Raw genomic sequence first — 15,689 nt, forward strand, 5'->3', positions numbered from 1 at the left:
AACCTAGAGGTGAACGGTACTTCAACCTTCTCTTGTAAACTGCCCAACCCTGCCCCTCACCAACGTTCATTTGGTAATTATATAACCACCACTGTTTTCTACATTTAAAATTCTAGCCTCTCATCTCTTTCTGATCTCTTTAACCTAAACATTGCGTCCATTGCAGAATTCTGGTTTACCTCAAGCAGGTGAAGAACTAACACTCACCAGAATATCTATGTAGTTAGCTGCTTTCAGACTTCTAATACAGCTATTTTGTCCTCTCCTGTTTGCAACTTTTCATACACCATCAAAGCTGACTATATGATTATTTTATTACAACATAAAAATATTAATAGGAATGTACATATGGACATTTAAGTATTTTTAGGGGAAAAAACCCTTAACATACCAACAACTCTTGTATTATAGTAGTCTGGCAGCATGCGTTCACACAAAGCCACAAGCAGCCAAAAAGCTTCCTCCTCTTTTGCATACAGAAGTAGCACTGAAGTGACAATGTTCATGGCCTACAAGAATGAAAAAATAAATCACTAGATGTCATTTCTAAATTCTCGTCATACCTAGTACTATAAAGACTAACAGAAGAATTTATCCTACATCAAAAATTAGCCATGGATCTACACTGAAGAAATTTCACTTAAAAATTATGTTCTGTTACAAAAAGAATGTGGATTGCTGAATGTAAATACAGTGGACAATGTTTTCCTAATGCCTCTCATTTGTAACAACATCCAAAGCTTTTTATTTTCTCCTTTGCATAATCATCTTATTTATTCTTCAAGGGCTCAACCATGGCTCTCAGCTGTCTGAGGGATGCCCAGTCTCTCCAAGGGAGCTGCTGAGGGAATTGTGACAGATTCATCCATAATGCCCCGTGGAGCTCTGGGGAGTGCAGATTCTACACTATTCTTTGCAAGGGCACAGTCTGCATACCCAGGCTTTCTGCCAGTGCAAAACAAAAGCCAAAACCCTACGGAGATCATGCCCTCCACTGGTGAGGCAAATGTTTACATCTTGAGAACAATAAAACAGAAGGGCTGTAAGGGTGTGTCTATACAGCAAAGTTATTTTGGACTAATGGCCGTTATTTCAAAATAACGGACATCTTATTCCAACTGTTAACCTCATTCTACGAAGAACACCACCTATTCCAAAACAGCTCTCTCGAAATAAGTCACGTGAAGGTGCTCAAATTCTGCTATTCTGAAATAGCCCCTCACCAGGGCCATTCTACGTTATTCCTCCTGGGGCTCCAAATCGAGATAGCACATCTACATTAGGGAATCCTGCCTTGGACTAATTTTGAGGCTTCCTTGCAGTGTAGATGTTCTATTTCAAAATAAGCTTCTTCGGAATAACTATTCTGGAATAGCTTATTCTGAAATAACTGTGCAGTGCAGACGTAGCTTTAGTGTGCCCAGTCTCAGTCTATGGAAAGGAGAAAATGGGGACCAAGGTTCCGTGTGACCCATTTCCTCCATCCTACATAAACATACATGGCTGACACAAAGTTGCCCTATGTTTGTTTGGTCTCAGTCATTTTCAAGTGTTTGCCTAACGCCTTTATCAAGGACAGCAGGCCTGAAGAAGTGACTTACCTTGGTAATATTTGCATATTAGAGTTTGGTTCTTAAGGAACGGATTGGTTATTTTAAACCCTGACTTAATGGGAGATCTGATTGAGATAGTGGACAGAGACAGAACTAGCTTGTTTACTGAGACTAACCATGTGTTCTTTTGGGACAAAGTTATTTCATTACATTTTAACTCCCCTGTTATCAAGTCCCCTAGGGCCACCCCGAGTTCGGGTGAGCCCACGTCCCGCTAGGGGCGTACTCGTCTTGTGACCGACCGCCTGACCGCGGTCCGAGACTTAAAGCTCCGGCGCTCCCGGACTCAAACGGGCCTGAGGGGGCCGGGAAGGGGGCTCGGGCCCTCCCACACTCCGAGCCCCGACCCAGGGCCCTAAGACAGGGACGTCTGTCCCTTGACAGTGGAGGGGGTCGGGTTCCCCAAACCCTCCACTCGCGGGGTCCGCGGCCCCGCCCTGGGTCTCTTCTTCCCGGCTCAATCCCCGTGGATTCCCCAGCTGGGGGACAGACTCACCCTGAGTCCCTTCCTCTGGCGGGGGTCCGTGTGCAGTGGTTCTCTCCCGCTCCGCGCTCCTGGCAGGGGTCTGGCCTCCTTCCACCTCCTAAAGCCCCCCCACCCTTGGCTGTGGCTCTCGCCCTTTTGAATCTCCCGCCCCACCACCACCTGGGCGGGCCTCCCCCCAGCGTCCGGGGCCCCACCCTCCTGTGCGTCCCGCTCGGCGCTTCCCATGACGTCATCCGGCCGCGCCGGACCGTCCTCTTGGCTGCTGGCCGTCCCTCCTCTTACCCTGGCTTCTGGGTTCCCCGCGGCCGGACCTCTCCCGTCCGCCCGCCTTCCCGAGGGCCCACTCTCTGCCCCAGTGCCCAGTTCAGTGCGGGGGAGTGCGGGTAAGGCGCCTGCCCCGTCACATCCCCCAAAATGAACGTATTTGTTAAAACGCTAATGTAGTTCTCAGTAAAAAAGCAAGATATTTAGATTCAGACCCATTTTCAAGGTCTGTCAATTCATATACACTGATCCCCTTCCCAATACGCATCAATACATTATAATGCTGTCACACTGTACTTTCTTTTCTTTAGTCTTGTTTACCATTTTATATTGCTTTAGTATTTGGACACTTGCTATAAAACTGCAACCATGGCCTCAGGGAACTTATAGTTTCACTCCTGACTGTGGAGGCCAGGATTACAAGTGTGTTTCTGTTACTATATCCTTTCTGTGCTCATTGATCTATTGATTTTAAAATTAAAAAAAGACACAGTCATATTGAGTGTTTTATTCTTCATGAATTGAGGATGATGGTTGGAATACTTTGCATCTCTCTCTGCATTTTTCATTCTGGGATACTGAAGTGCTTTTACAGTCAGTGATTAATGAAGCCTCCCAATACTCTTGTAAAAATCAAGTAAGAAATATTATTCCTATTTTGCAATCTTGTAAGCTAAGACAGAGAGTTATTAAAAGGTGACTGCTCAAAATTACATAGAAGTGAAATACAGAGTTGGGAGCAGAATCCAGAGGTCCTGCCTCCCAGTCCTGTACAACTGTGACCAGATGATGCTTCCAGCCTTTAAAGAGAAACTTCTTCTCGACTTTGCCTACAGTAGAGTTCACTCTGCTATCTTTTTTTATGAGATACATTGCTTATAACCATATCAAAAAGAAGGTTTTAATGCAGCGAATATATGAAAGAACATTTTAAGTCCAGACAGCTTTTTCCTGAAATTGAAAGAAAAGTTTTACATGAGCATTTTCTCTCTGAATTCATTACCAATAGGCTAATGCCCTCTATCTGAGGATTTGAAGGCAGCCCACGTTGTTACTAAAGGCTCCAAAATGAAGCTCTGCCCTTCTGCTCAGGCTACCAGAAGATTTACCCAACAGCCGTACTCCAATAACCACTTGTCAGCATTAAGATAACATGAGACACAATATACTAACTTAACCTTAAGACAATGTATGTCTCTGTCTCCCTTTGGAAAAAAAATGTCAATTAATATTGTAAACAAGAATATAACCAGTGTGGGGTTGAATTCAGACAGAAGCAGCTATCGGAGAAAAAGAGAACAGGTAAGAAATTTCCCATTTTATTGCACATGTAGCTTCTCTCCTCATTTATTACCCATGGGAAGTGTATTGAGCAATGAATCCCAGAAGTAAGGATAGAGTTTAATTAGTGTAGTAGCCAACAGGCAGGAATGGAAATTCCCCCCACAAAAAGCAAGAGCTTTATTAAGAAGTTATGTGGAAACCAACCCAGGAACACCTTACTATTACAAGATGCATTTGCAGAGGAATGGAAATTTACTTTACAAATCTTCCTCAGGCTCATACACTTCCCTCCACTCCTTGCAAATGCCTCTAGGGATTTTTGTGAATAGTTTCCTAGCATCATAACTGATGCAGTTTTTCACATCTTGCCTGCAGCAGCCCTGAGTCCCTAAGGCCCTGGGATTTTGTGCAGGATGAGATGAACAGGGAACAACTGGCATATTTAATCAATATACCAGAGATGCAGCTTCTAAGTTCTAGGAATGCCTATTTGTTACAATATTCTGTGGAATAGAACCAAACGATGGGAGAACTATTTCTCAGGAATTGTGGAAAGAGGCATTTACCGTTAACAGAAAGGTTTCTATGGCTTCAAGAATTTTTCCTCCTTAAGACAAAAGCAAGGTGCTTCTTGTGTGGATATAGGAATTTATTCCAAAATTTGCTTTTTGACAGCTAATAATGACCAAAAAGTCAGCAACAGGTTTGTTTAAACTTGTCCCATTTTAATTAAACTTGGCAACTGATAATCAAAAGGAGGGTCCAATCTGATTAGCTAAAAGGTTGGTATTCACATCTCTGTGGTGTTTGGTTGTGGGAATCCAACCAAATCCTAAAGAAACTCTAGTATAATAGAGATAATCGCACCTTTGGGATTATCATCATATTTTATTACATTAGACTCTAGATGTCAGGGCCTACAGTGCTGGGCAAAGTACTAAGAGGGAGCCTCTGCCCCAAGGAGCATCTGTATCCCATCACACCTGAAATGTAAGTTTGATGGATCAATGAATAAGATATCCTTACTGAGTTTTCTCCCAATGACAAACAGAGGTTAATGGAGAATCCATGCTGAGTTACACTTCTCTGCTGATGCACAGGGTATTAGCTGTATGGGTTCCCAGTCTGAATGAAGAAGTCCCAGCTTTAAGAGATCTTGTGTTTTCTGTAGCCACATTGTGGAGTCCTTGACTATATAGCAAATCTGAAGTTACTTCTGGGCTGGTGAAAGATCAGGAGAAGGACTTATACTCGTCCTCTCCCTCTTTTCTCTATTCTTTGTGTAAACCCTCTGGAAAAGCAGCAGGATCTTCTCTTCCCAGGCCTCTAAATAACATTTGGTTTAATCCTCATTTCAATCTTATCAACAGGAAACAATGCATCTAACAATGCTTGTAGAGGAAGGTATTTTATTAATATTGATGAGTTCCTCACAAGCTACCAACTTACAAGGGTGTCTGTTGTTCTGTTTTTATGTGCGAGACGCATATATGCTACTTCTTTCCCTGGCTGTTTACAGGGAGGAAGCAGTACACTATTCATAATGGCATGGAGACCACACAACAGAGGAGAAATACTGGTACAAATACCTTCCATGTCTCCAGGAGCCTAACAAAGCTGCCTGACTCCTTCCCAGACTGAAATGCACCTAGGGAAGGGCTGCAGGTGCAACTTAGGGCTTCACTCCAGAAATCAGGCTCATTTTGAACGTAAGAGGGGACTTCACACTTACCCCTCTGTAATCTCCTTACGGTGCAGCTTTGTAGGGAGTGGAATATTCATGTGCCTCTGTTCTGGTCAGAAACTTACTGAAGTGCTCCTAAGAGTTTCACATGGAGCCAGCTCATGGAGTGTGGGGGGGAGGTGCACGCACCTCTTTCCCTGGCACAGCAAGGACTTATTGCTAATGATCAGAACACACTATTCCCATTGTACTTCTGTCTAAATCTTCAGGCTTCCCTGCATGCCTAGGCATGCTGAGAAGTGGGGGAGAGGCAGTGGGAAATGATGCAGAGCACTGTAAGAAAGATCCTAGCAGGCAAGTCCTAGTAAACAGACTGAATGGACAAGGCAAAGAAGGAGTCTTACCCCTCATTTTCACCTCACTCATTAGCAATGCTACATTAACTTTGCCTTGCAAAGGACATATTTGCTTTTGCCTTTCCAGAGTTTCTGTGGTCTGCAAGACTTACCCCTAACATGGCTACCTCTCTATTACCCTCAATATCATGGGAGTCCACTGATTCACAGTGGGATGGTGAGTCCCTGCTTCTTTCCCCAGGAAACTGCAGGGTAGAGAAAATCTGGATCCTTCCAGTATTTTTCCCCCTTCCAGCCCTGCTCTGTTGTGAGACCAAGCCCCAGGGCTAGCCCATCCCAAAAGTTCAGAAGCACCCGATTCAGCTTTTCTGGAGTCATAGCTCTTTAGAGAAAGGTGGGAGCCTGACATGACAGTCTGATTCTGAGCCCTATGCTCTCACAATGCAAAAGTAGGCTGACTGGCCACACGCAGGATATCATTCACCCTCTGTAGGGCCTATAAGAGCTGCCACACGAAGGGAACATTGATTAGACCCAAGTCAGGTGAGATAGCTTCGCCATGCCTGAATTTGGGGAGGGGGAGGGGGGGAGTCTAGCAGGAAGGTGCTGCAATGGCAGATCCAGGTGGTTGAAACCACCATGCTGTTATTTATCTGATCTGGGGGAGGAGGAGGTGGAAGACTAGGTAAAAATGCCTGAAAACAAACCAGGGTAAAGGTTTTAAAACAGAATGGCCAAGAGAAACTGAACCACCAATATGTTCTACTTTTGGAAGCTTAAACTCATTTGGCTGCCGTTAGCTGAAGGGGCAGAGTTTTATCCTGGAGCCTCTAGAAACAACACTAGACTGCCTCATAAGACCACAGGTGGGGGCAATAGTCCATGAGTAATGAATGAGAAGCTGTGCAACAGGGGAAAAAATGTTACTAAAAGGATTTTCACAGCATCTAGCCTTGTAGATTTTCACAGCATCCTCCCTTATTAGGCATCCATTCTGACATGTTTTGATTATCATCTTAATTAGATGCACTTGGGGAAAGATTTTTAATCATCCTTACACTAGCCACTATGTTTATGGGCACATAAATCTGCATATACAGAGCAATGTGAACTTTCAATTAGAGCCCCTGGTTCCTGAGCTTGCAGAAAGTTATGCTAGCATCGGCTCTGCTGAAGAGCACAGTTAAGTTGAGAGGGCTCTGTGTATGCATGAATCTCTACTAATGCAATTAGTTGCAGGATCAGGACTTTGTGCACACAAGTCAGGAACCTATCTGTTCATATGCATGATCGAATGCATCAACTGTGCCATATAAGCATGTGGCCACTGACTGAAATGTCTTGCCATCCTTTCCAGATCTAGCATTCCCATTACTGAGTATTACTGTTTTTTCAATTACCTGACAATATCCTATGTTTGGATTTCTGAAAGCATATGCCGTTAATACTCTCCTCAGGGCAGCAATACCCATCTCATTCTGGAATGCAGGGTGCTCTGGGAGAGAACGGTGCAAGTCCCTCTCAATCTCTTCTGTGGCAAGGTTATATTTCCCCATAGATTTTTCCACTAGGTCCTCATAATAGCCAGGGTGGGTAGCCATCTCATTAATGGCCCCTAGTAGGAGGAGAGAGAAGCAACAACAATGAACTAGGTAAATTAAATAAGGGCTAGCAGACATTGTACAGCAGCATTATTTTCTTGTGCTCCCATAATTCTGACATCTTGAATGGAAATTTTAAAATACAAACAAAGTTTGAAAATACATTTAAAATGTTATATTTTTAAAGAGGCTAAAGTTGGCTTGGCCTGCTAAAAAATACCAGCTAGTTACCTTTTCCAATGGATACATATTCAAAAGCTCTTTCACATACAGTATTTTCCGGCGTATAAGACGACTTTTTATACTAAAAAACATCCCCCAAAAATCGGGGGTCATCTTATACGCCGGGTATAAACATACAGGCAGTCCCCTCACGGTCCCGCCGCTCATGTACTCCGGGGCGAGAAAAGCTGCTCCGCGTCTCCCTGGTCTGCAGACCAGGAAGACGCGGAGCAAAGCCACGGAGGGGCTCCGGCAGCGGGGCAGCCCAGGCGCGCCTGGGCTGCCCGAGCCCCTCCGCGGCTTTGCAAAGCCTCGGGGGAAGCCGGCAGCGGGACAGCCCAGACACGCCGCGACTGTCCCGCTGCCGGCGTCCTCAGAGGCTTTGCTCCCGGTGTCCCTGGTCTGCTGGGGACCATCTCCAGCAGACCAGAGACACCGGGAGCAAAGCCGAGGAGGCGGAGGGGTCCCGCGCCTCTGAGGCTTTGCCAGAGCAAAGCCTCAGAGGCGCGGCACCCCGCTGCCGCTTTGCTCCCCGTGTCCCTGGTCTGCTGGGGGGTGGGGGAGGCACCTAGTGCGCCCGCCCCCCGGCAGACCAGGCTTTTGTTGTGGACCCTGGGGCAGAGCAGCTGGGGTGCTGCCGGTTGGCCTCTTAAGGGGGGGGTAGTCTTATACGGCGAGTATAGGCGAAAACCTATGTTTTAACTAGAAAATTAGGGGGTCGTCTTATACGCCCAGTCGCCTTATACGCCAGAAAATACGGTAATAATAAAATAAAAGAAACAAACCCTTTATTGCGTACGGTGCAAATGTGAGCATGCTGAACAACAATATGACTTTAACAGCTGCAGCTACCACCAATATCCCTCCACACACTGGAACTATCTGTATGCGATTGGTAACGCAGCTAGCCTATTGGCTTGTACCCTGCTCATATGCATACTACCATGATAGCAACACTCACATCTATCTCAGCCAATCATTTACAGGATAGCTGCTGATTTTAGAGAGCTTTTTATCTACAGAGCAATTTTTAAACCATCGTTCAGTCAATCCTCACAGTATCCCTGTGAACACACAAGTCATGTTGTGGAATCTTCATCACTGGAGATATTTCAGGGCAGGTTAGACAGACACTTGTCAGGGATGGTCAGATGGTGCTTGGTCCTGCCGTGAGGGCAGGGGGACTAGTCTTGATGACTTCTGGAGGTCCCTTCCAGTTCTAGTATTTTATGATTCTATGATGCTCCACGTGCTGGAATAAGGTTCCCTCTAACAAAGGGATCTTATGCCAGTGGTGCACATCAGAGATACGCCTATTCATCCCTAACTTCACTTCACCATATAGCCCTGAATTAAGGAGCTTCAACTGGTTCTCTGCAGCACTCCTCTGCAGCTCAGACCAAATGGAGAATCCAGCCCTTGGTGAACAGTAGGTTAGTAATTTAAAGAATCATCCATTTTTTAAGTACATAAAGACAGTCTGGTCTACAGGACAGAGCAGAGGACTGAGAGTTTGGAATTTGACTTCCAATCTCTGCTCTGCCAACGACTCATTGAAAGACCTTGGGCAAATTATTTAACCTCTTTTTATTGGTTTCCCTTTTTGTAAAAGTGAGAATAATACTTGACAGTCACCCACAGGTGCTAAGGAATACAATTATTATGTAGCATGTTCCAGCTACAAAGCACAAAATATTACTACTCTGATGTTGAGTAAGGTTTGATTTAGTCATGGGTATTTTTAGTAAAATTCATGGACAGGTCACTGGCAATACACAAAAACTCATGATTTGCCTGACTTATACTACAAATTAGGGATGTCAACAGCTAGTCAGCTAACCGTTTAACTTATCGGTTAATGGTCACGAATAACCACAACACTCCCTGCCCCCCATGCACGCATTGCATTTAAAACTTGGACCAGAAGGCTGAATCAATCCTAGCTGGTCAGTCTGAGTTTTCAATGAAGAGCATGCATGGGAGTACCTGCCACGACATGCTGCTGGCCTCTGATACAGAGGCAGCGGTGCAGGGCAGCAGCAGCACTGGTCCATGGAAGGCCTGAACTCCTCACAGAGCAGCCCACGGAATGAATTTAGGTGCCTAAAGATGCAGGTAAGCACCCAGTGGGATTCTCAAAAGTACTTAAAATAGGATTAGGAAAGTAACTCCCACTGGCGTCAATGAGAGTTAGCCACCTAACTTGCTTTGAGTACTTTTAAAAATCCCACTAGGCACCTACTTGCACCTTTAGAAGTCTAAATGCCTTTGAAAATCCTGCCCAGTGTCATCTCTCATACATCTAGTTCCTAATCTAAGACAATGTTCCAAACTGGAGCTCACCTGAAAGCAGCAGCCACAGTTCCCCTCTCATAATTTCTGGAATGCCTTTCAGCACAAGGTCTCTTGTTTTCTCTGTCCGATACATGCACAGACCCTGACCATACTCAGCAAAGTGAATCTTCCAAGCTTGCTCTTTCAAAAACTCTTTTGCCTATAAATAAATAAATACATTGAGACGGGGTACCCCCATTTTGGATTCATTAAACATGAAAGGAACTAGTGAAGTGCCCACATCTCATAACTTACTGCAATTATTAGGGGTGGCCAGGAGGAAGAAGGATAGCTATAATCTGATTCTCTAATTTCAGTGGGTTGCTCTCTCCCACTTCTTATTTCTCCCCAGAACACTATTCTATAATGAATCTTGAAAACATGTACAAAATCAAAAGCCACAGGAAAAATACTTTATAGCAAACTATACAATATATAAGCTGGACCTCCCTGGTCTGGTACTGTCAGGACCTGACTGGTCCCGAATGAAATAATTTGCCAGACCAGGGGAGGTCCCCTACAACTCGTCCCCAAGTTCATTGCCTGCTGCTGGCAGGATGCCCCAGCAGGCTCCCTGCTTCGTCCCCCTATCCCCAACCTGGCTGGGCTGCTTGCCCAGCTGCAGCTGGCTCCCTGGGCAGTGCAGGCTCCAGCTTCTGCAGCGAGGTCCCAGGCCCATAGGGCTGCCGTGGGGCTCTTGCCTCGGTCCCATACTGCTGACCCTGTCATCCCCAACCACAGCTGGCCCTCGAACCCTTAGGCTCCCCAGGTCTCTGGTCCAGTAGCAGAGTTGATCCAGACCAGAATGTAATCTGTACTATTAGTGCTCTACCAATTATTGAACTGATAACCTGAAGTTGTCCTGAATCTTAAATATATTATCACAGTGCATGAAATACTTCAGAGTTTTGGCATGCATTCTGGGAAAATTTGCCACTGAAGTACTAGAAATTTATTTTCTGAAAGATACCATTCTCTGCACATGATTGGCAGTGCTAGAGCTCTTTTTGGTTAGGAAAAAGCAGAACAACTCATCCTGGAATGTTAGTTTAAAGAAAGTTAATTTAAAATCCCAAACCACTTTTCTAATCTGTCAGAGTTTAGAAAAATAGTAGTGAGATCTACCAATTTTGGGTTGAATTCCTCAGGCGACCTCCGTCGATACATTGTCATTAAAGCCTGTGTTGCTGTAGGAATGCTGTTGCCATTGAGATTGAACTGTCGCTCTCCATCGGCTTCAGAGCTGAGACTTCTTTGAGGGCTGGAGGAAACAATGCTACTTGGTCTTGAATAAACCTGCAAAAAACAACAGCCGCAAGCTGTTCATAGGTGAGAGAGAGAGAATTTTGCTCGTACTGCACCAAAATTATTGTATCCTCACTAAAAGCCAACTCAGTTTGAGGAAATCAAACCTCGAAGGTGTATCTCTAGGGTAAGCATCTGGCAGCAGAAACTGAACTAATTTCAAACAATGAAACACAATTTTAGTTTTCCAACCAAATCAGCATTTACTTCACCACACAAAAATCAAACTACACAATCAGAGCTGGTTTTAATTTTTCAGTAACTACAATAATATATTTGAAGTTGCAGAAGCATGGCTGTTAAAGATAGCACACCCAAAGATATTCCACATTTGTTACTGTGGACAATAAAATCATTCTCATCTAAATAGGATGTTTTGCACCTTTGTATAGCAATACCTAATTACAAGAGAATTTCTTGTTTTTATTTAAAAAGCAAAGGAATTTCACAATGGTCAAGATTTAAAAACATTTCTATTATCTTTGAGTGCCCAACCTGAGGCACCTTAAAAGGGCACAATTCTGAGAAAGTCCTGAGAATTTCAACAGGTAGAAAAGCTTCCGATGCTAATTTGACAGAATCAAGATGTTCAGCAATTTCCAGGCAGCCCACACTACTGGGCACTCATCTTTATTCCCCAGATGGCCATTTAGCCGCCCAAAATTTTTTGAAAAAAATCAGGTTTCAGTTCTCTCAAAATGGATTTTTAAATATTCTGTTCCAGGGGAAAATTTACATTTCTACTTTCTGTTCTGATTCAGAATTCTTTTTGCTTTAAATTAGAAGTTTCTGCAGAATAGACATTCCAGATCTGGCACAACTCTACTGAAAATCTCTACTCTTGAAATCAGTTTCCTTCGGTGGTGGTGGTGGTGGGGGGGGGGGGGGGGGGGGGGCGGCTCACATTGAACAACCTAAAACTGAGGTATCCATGATCACTAGTCACTTTCCAAAATCTTGGCTAATAACAATAGTACCTTTTCAGAGTATTTGACTCTACAAAAGTGTTTACAGACAACAAATGTGGTTTAGAATGAATTCCAGCAATCATGCCACTGAAATTCTCGATCATTTCATTAAATCGTAAAAGGTAATTGTTAAAAATTTACTACACCAGAAAAAAAGCTCTGTGTGGCATCTCTCTCTCACCAACAGAAGTTTGTCTAATAAAAGATATAGCCTCCTACTCTCTCTTATTTACAAGCTTACCAAGAATCAGCTCTGAAAATCTGATTTTATAATGACACACATCAGCTAATGCTATTGTCAAGAAGGCAGTTGGCAAGTTGGGAAAAATTTTCCAGGTTTAATCCAAAACAATCATAATAATAGTCATAATATTTCAATATATCTATGAGTGTCCTATTATGACTTAAGGATATAAGTCTTTATAAGCATGAGTCTTTACACAGAAATGTCAAGAAAACAATCTCACACCATGTGTAAAGAAACTACAACTAAATTCCCTTCTGTCAGTGAAATGTGAAGTTACATTTATCCACTCACCTCATCATCTGAACTGTTGTAACTTCCAGCAATCTCTTTTTCAGAATATGTTTTTGGAGTAGTTTGTAGAAGGAAGTCGGAGATCCTTTGCACAAGAAAGTCTCTGTCTTTCAAGTTGGCGAAGAGAAATGTCATTTTGTTTTTAGTGCTGATGGATAATGGGCTGGGTAATACACTAGAACTGTCTGCCTTTTCCACTACTGATACCTAGGGAGAAATAACCACCACTGGTTATGGCTTTTCAATGGGTAGCTTGATATGCACCATTTTCAGAGCTCAATCTTATACTTAGGGGTTACCTTTGGGACCAATGCAGCAGTTTCTAATATACTTTTTTCCCCCTTTTTGCATTTTTATAGACAAAATGGTTCTCTCCCATGCATCACTACTCCTACTGGAAAACCAACACCTGTACTGAAACAAACACGTGTAACACTAAAACCAGAAATTGTTATTTTTCTATATTACGGTTTCTCACCAGTCATTTCCAATACAAACCCAGAGCTTTCATGCAACAACTTTGTGGGCTCTCAATTATCATATATTAGTTTGTTATATCATACTTTATTTTAAACAGGTTTTTAGTACAACAACCACATTTCCACAGTACGTGTACTATGAGCTTCCCAGAAGCCACACAGCAATCTCCTACTCTGAAAATTACAAAACGAGGTATGGAGTATGCTCCTGAAGTGCTATTTTTCCTTTTCCCAGCAATCTCTTCCAAATCTGGAGAGGGGTAAGATTTTTTTTCCTGTAAGGAATTTGTTTGGCTTTCTGTTATTTATGTATTCACTTATCACACTGCACCCTGTATACAGTATTCAGAGAGAAACCTACAAAGCACAGCTCAATATTTCACCAAGCTTCTGCAGAAATTACAGTATAGAACTGCCACTGATCAATTATACATGAGCTATAAATGTGTGATGTATGTTCTATGCACTACTGATTACTCAATTAAAAAAATAAAATCAATTAAGTTCACAGAAATACCTCCCTTCTCCAGAGCAAAGAGCACAATTATAAGTGCTTTTAAGCATCACTTTGATACACTGAAATAGAATCTTCTAGGTAATAAAAACTGCATTAGGCATTTCAAGATAAGAGCGAGCACATTTTGGTTTACCGAGATTTTTTTTTTTTAAAGTAGCGATCCATGATCTCACATTAGCACAATGCCTTAATGTTTCATTAGTTAAAAGGACTAGATAATTTGTTTTTCATTTAACATCTCTTTTGAAGCTGTAGTCAAAGACCACAATACATAGCTCACTCTCAAAATATTTCCCCTTCTCCCCAACTAACTTCCTTCTTTTTTCAATGAACTATAAATCAGCTCTTTATTAATGCAAAAGAGCCTCATGAACAATATATTTAAGTTAACTAAGGAGAAATAATTCTATATCACATTTCTGTTCCACTAAAGAGCTGTCTGAGGGCATTCAACATAGAGGAAGCAGCAATAAACACAGAACTAGACTGGATGTATTACAGACACGATGCCAGAGCATCAGAAGAAGCCAAGCAGACATGCTTTTTTAATGCCAACAGAAAACTACTTTCTCCCTTCTCCAAGTGCAGGCACACTCCCAGCTATAGCACTGGTCCTGGAGGTTGCGGCTGCTGACTCAGGAAATTACTATTTTACTTTCTGACCACTGTTACAGAGCAGATGCTTCTAAAGGTAATAGGTACTGATGACCTTTGTACCCATCTGCAAAGGTGTTTCTTTGCTCTTCTATGTCACAAAAGGCTGGAACTTATGACCGGATCCAAAGTTAACATGAAGTCAATAGAAAGTCTTCTACTAACTTCAAAGGACTTAAAGGTTCTTAAAGTGCTGGAGTTATTGTTTTCAATGTCATAATTACTGAACAATAAACTTCAATGGTTTACACAACTTTAGAACAGTTAATATGCATTCCCTCAACTGATTCGCTCTCCAGAATCTGACAGGACATCCGAGTTTGATGTTGCTACTGCAGGTACAGCAATTGCTGTCTGAAGCAGCTGCCAATTCCACATCCCAGGGAAGCAGCCATGCTCCACAAAAGTTCTGAGTTTTATTCATCCACCCACAAGATATTTTCTCCACTTAACTTAATTGGGCAGTTTATCGCTCCCCCTGAATTCTGCATAAACAGAGCAATGTGAATTTAAGGTTTGATTTTGATTCACTAGGATTTAAAACTAGTGCTACACACCAGTGGGAAGCTGGGTGAAACAGCATTTTTTTCTTAATGATTTGTGAAACATCGGACCTTAACATTATCATTAGTTCCTCAGATTCAGCAAAATATACGTGATTTCTCATATGAGCCAGGATGCTTTCAGCAGTCCAAGCATCCTTGACAGCCCAGCCCTGGCTGTCCAGCAAGTTATGCTCTTATGTCCAAGATAAATCACTGTTGAAACAAGCTTACACATCTCAAAAGGCACGCAGTTTCCTCTTCACCACAATACTAGTTACACAGGATTTTTAATTTCAGTAGGTTTAAGTTATTTTTACTATTAGGATAATGTTAACTTCCTGTCAAAACATAAATGTTGCAACTATTATTCAAGAGCATTTTGTAGCAATTTTTAAAAAAATGCCTCACAGTAGATTTTTAATTGCAGCTAACCATACTTAAAAGTTAGGCTTTGCCTACTCTACACATCTTGCAGCGACAATTGTTGCTAAAAGTTGAGCAGTGTGCACGGTTTTTTGGCTCTTTTGCAGTCATGGCGTTCATGTTATTGACAAGAGACAGTGTGGTTCACTGTCCCATGTAGTGGCACTTAGACCACTTACAACGAGAGACAAGAACAAGGGAGCTCTACAGCCTAAGCTGAGAATAAGCTGATTTTATAGCTCAAGCTGTAAAGCATGGGTTTCCAAACTGGGGGTGTGCGCCCCCGTGGGGGAGCGTGAAGAAATTCCAGGGGGGGTGCAAGCCTCCCATCAAGTTTTGCTGCCCCGCTCAGTCCCCCCCCCTTTTTTTTTTGCTCAACAAGTTTTAATGCTATTTTTGGGGGGGAGGGGGTATG

General features: G+C 42.9%; 1 protein-coding gene across 1 annotated transcript in view; it reads right to left on the minus strand.

Moving 5' to 3' along the window:
• The window catches only part of TBC1D9 (TBC1 domain family member 9), a 70,290-nt gene that overhangs the window by 19,505 nt on the left and 35,096 nt on the right, over window positions 1-15,689 (minus strand). Inside the window, exons 7-11 of the mRNA XM_006121624.5 lie at window positions 12,657-12,863; window positions 10,971-11,141; window positions 9,855-10,005; window positions 7,089-7,303; window positions 392-509 (exon numbers count right to left, since the gene is read on the minus strand). Of these exons, the coding sequence (XP_006121686.1) occupies window positions 392-509; window positions 7,089-7,303; window positions 9,855-10,005; window positions 10,971-11,141; window positions 12,657-12,863 (862 nt within the window). The remainder of the gene's footprint in view (window positions 1-391; window positions 510-7,088; window positions 7,304-9,854; window positions 10,006-10,970; window positions 11,142-12,656; window positions 12,864-15,689) is intronic.

The sequence above is a fragment of the Pelodiscus sinensis genome, chromosome 4 (assembly GCF_052426305.1).
Source record: "Pelodiscus sinensis isolate ZL-2025 chromosome 4, ASM5242630v1, whole genome shotgun sequence".
NCBI lineage: Eukaryota > Metazoa > Chordata > Testudines > Trionychidae > Pelodiscus > Pelodiscus sinensis.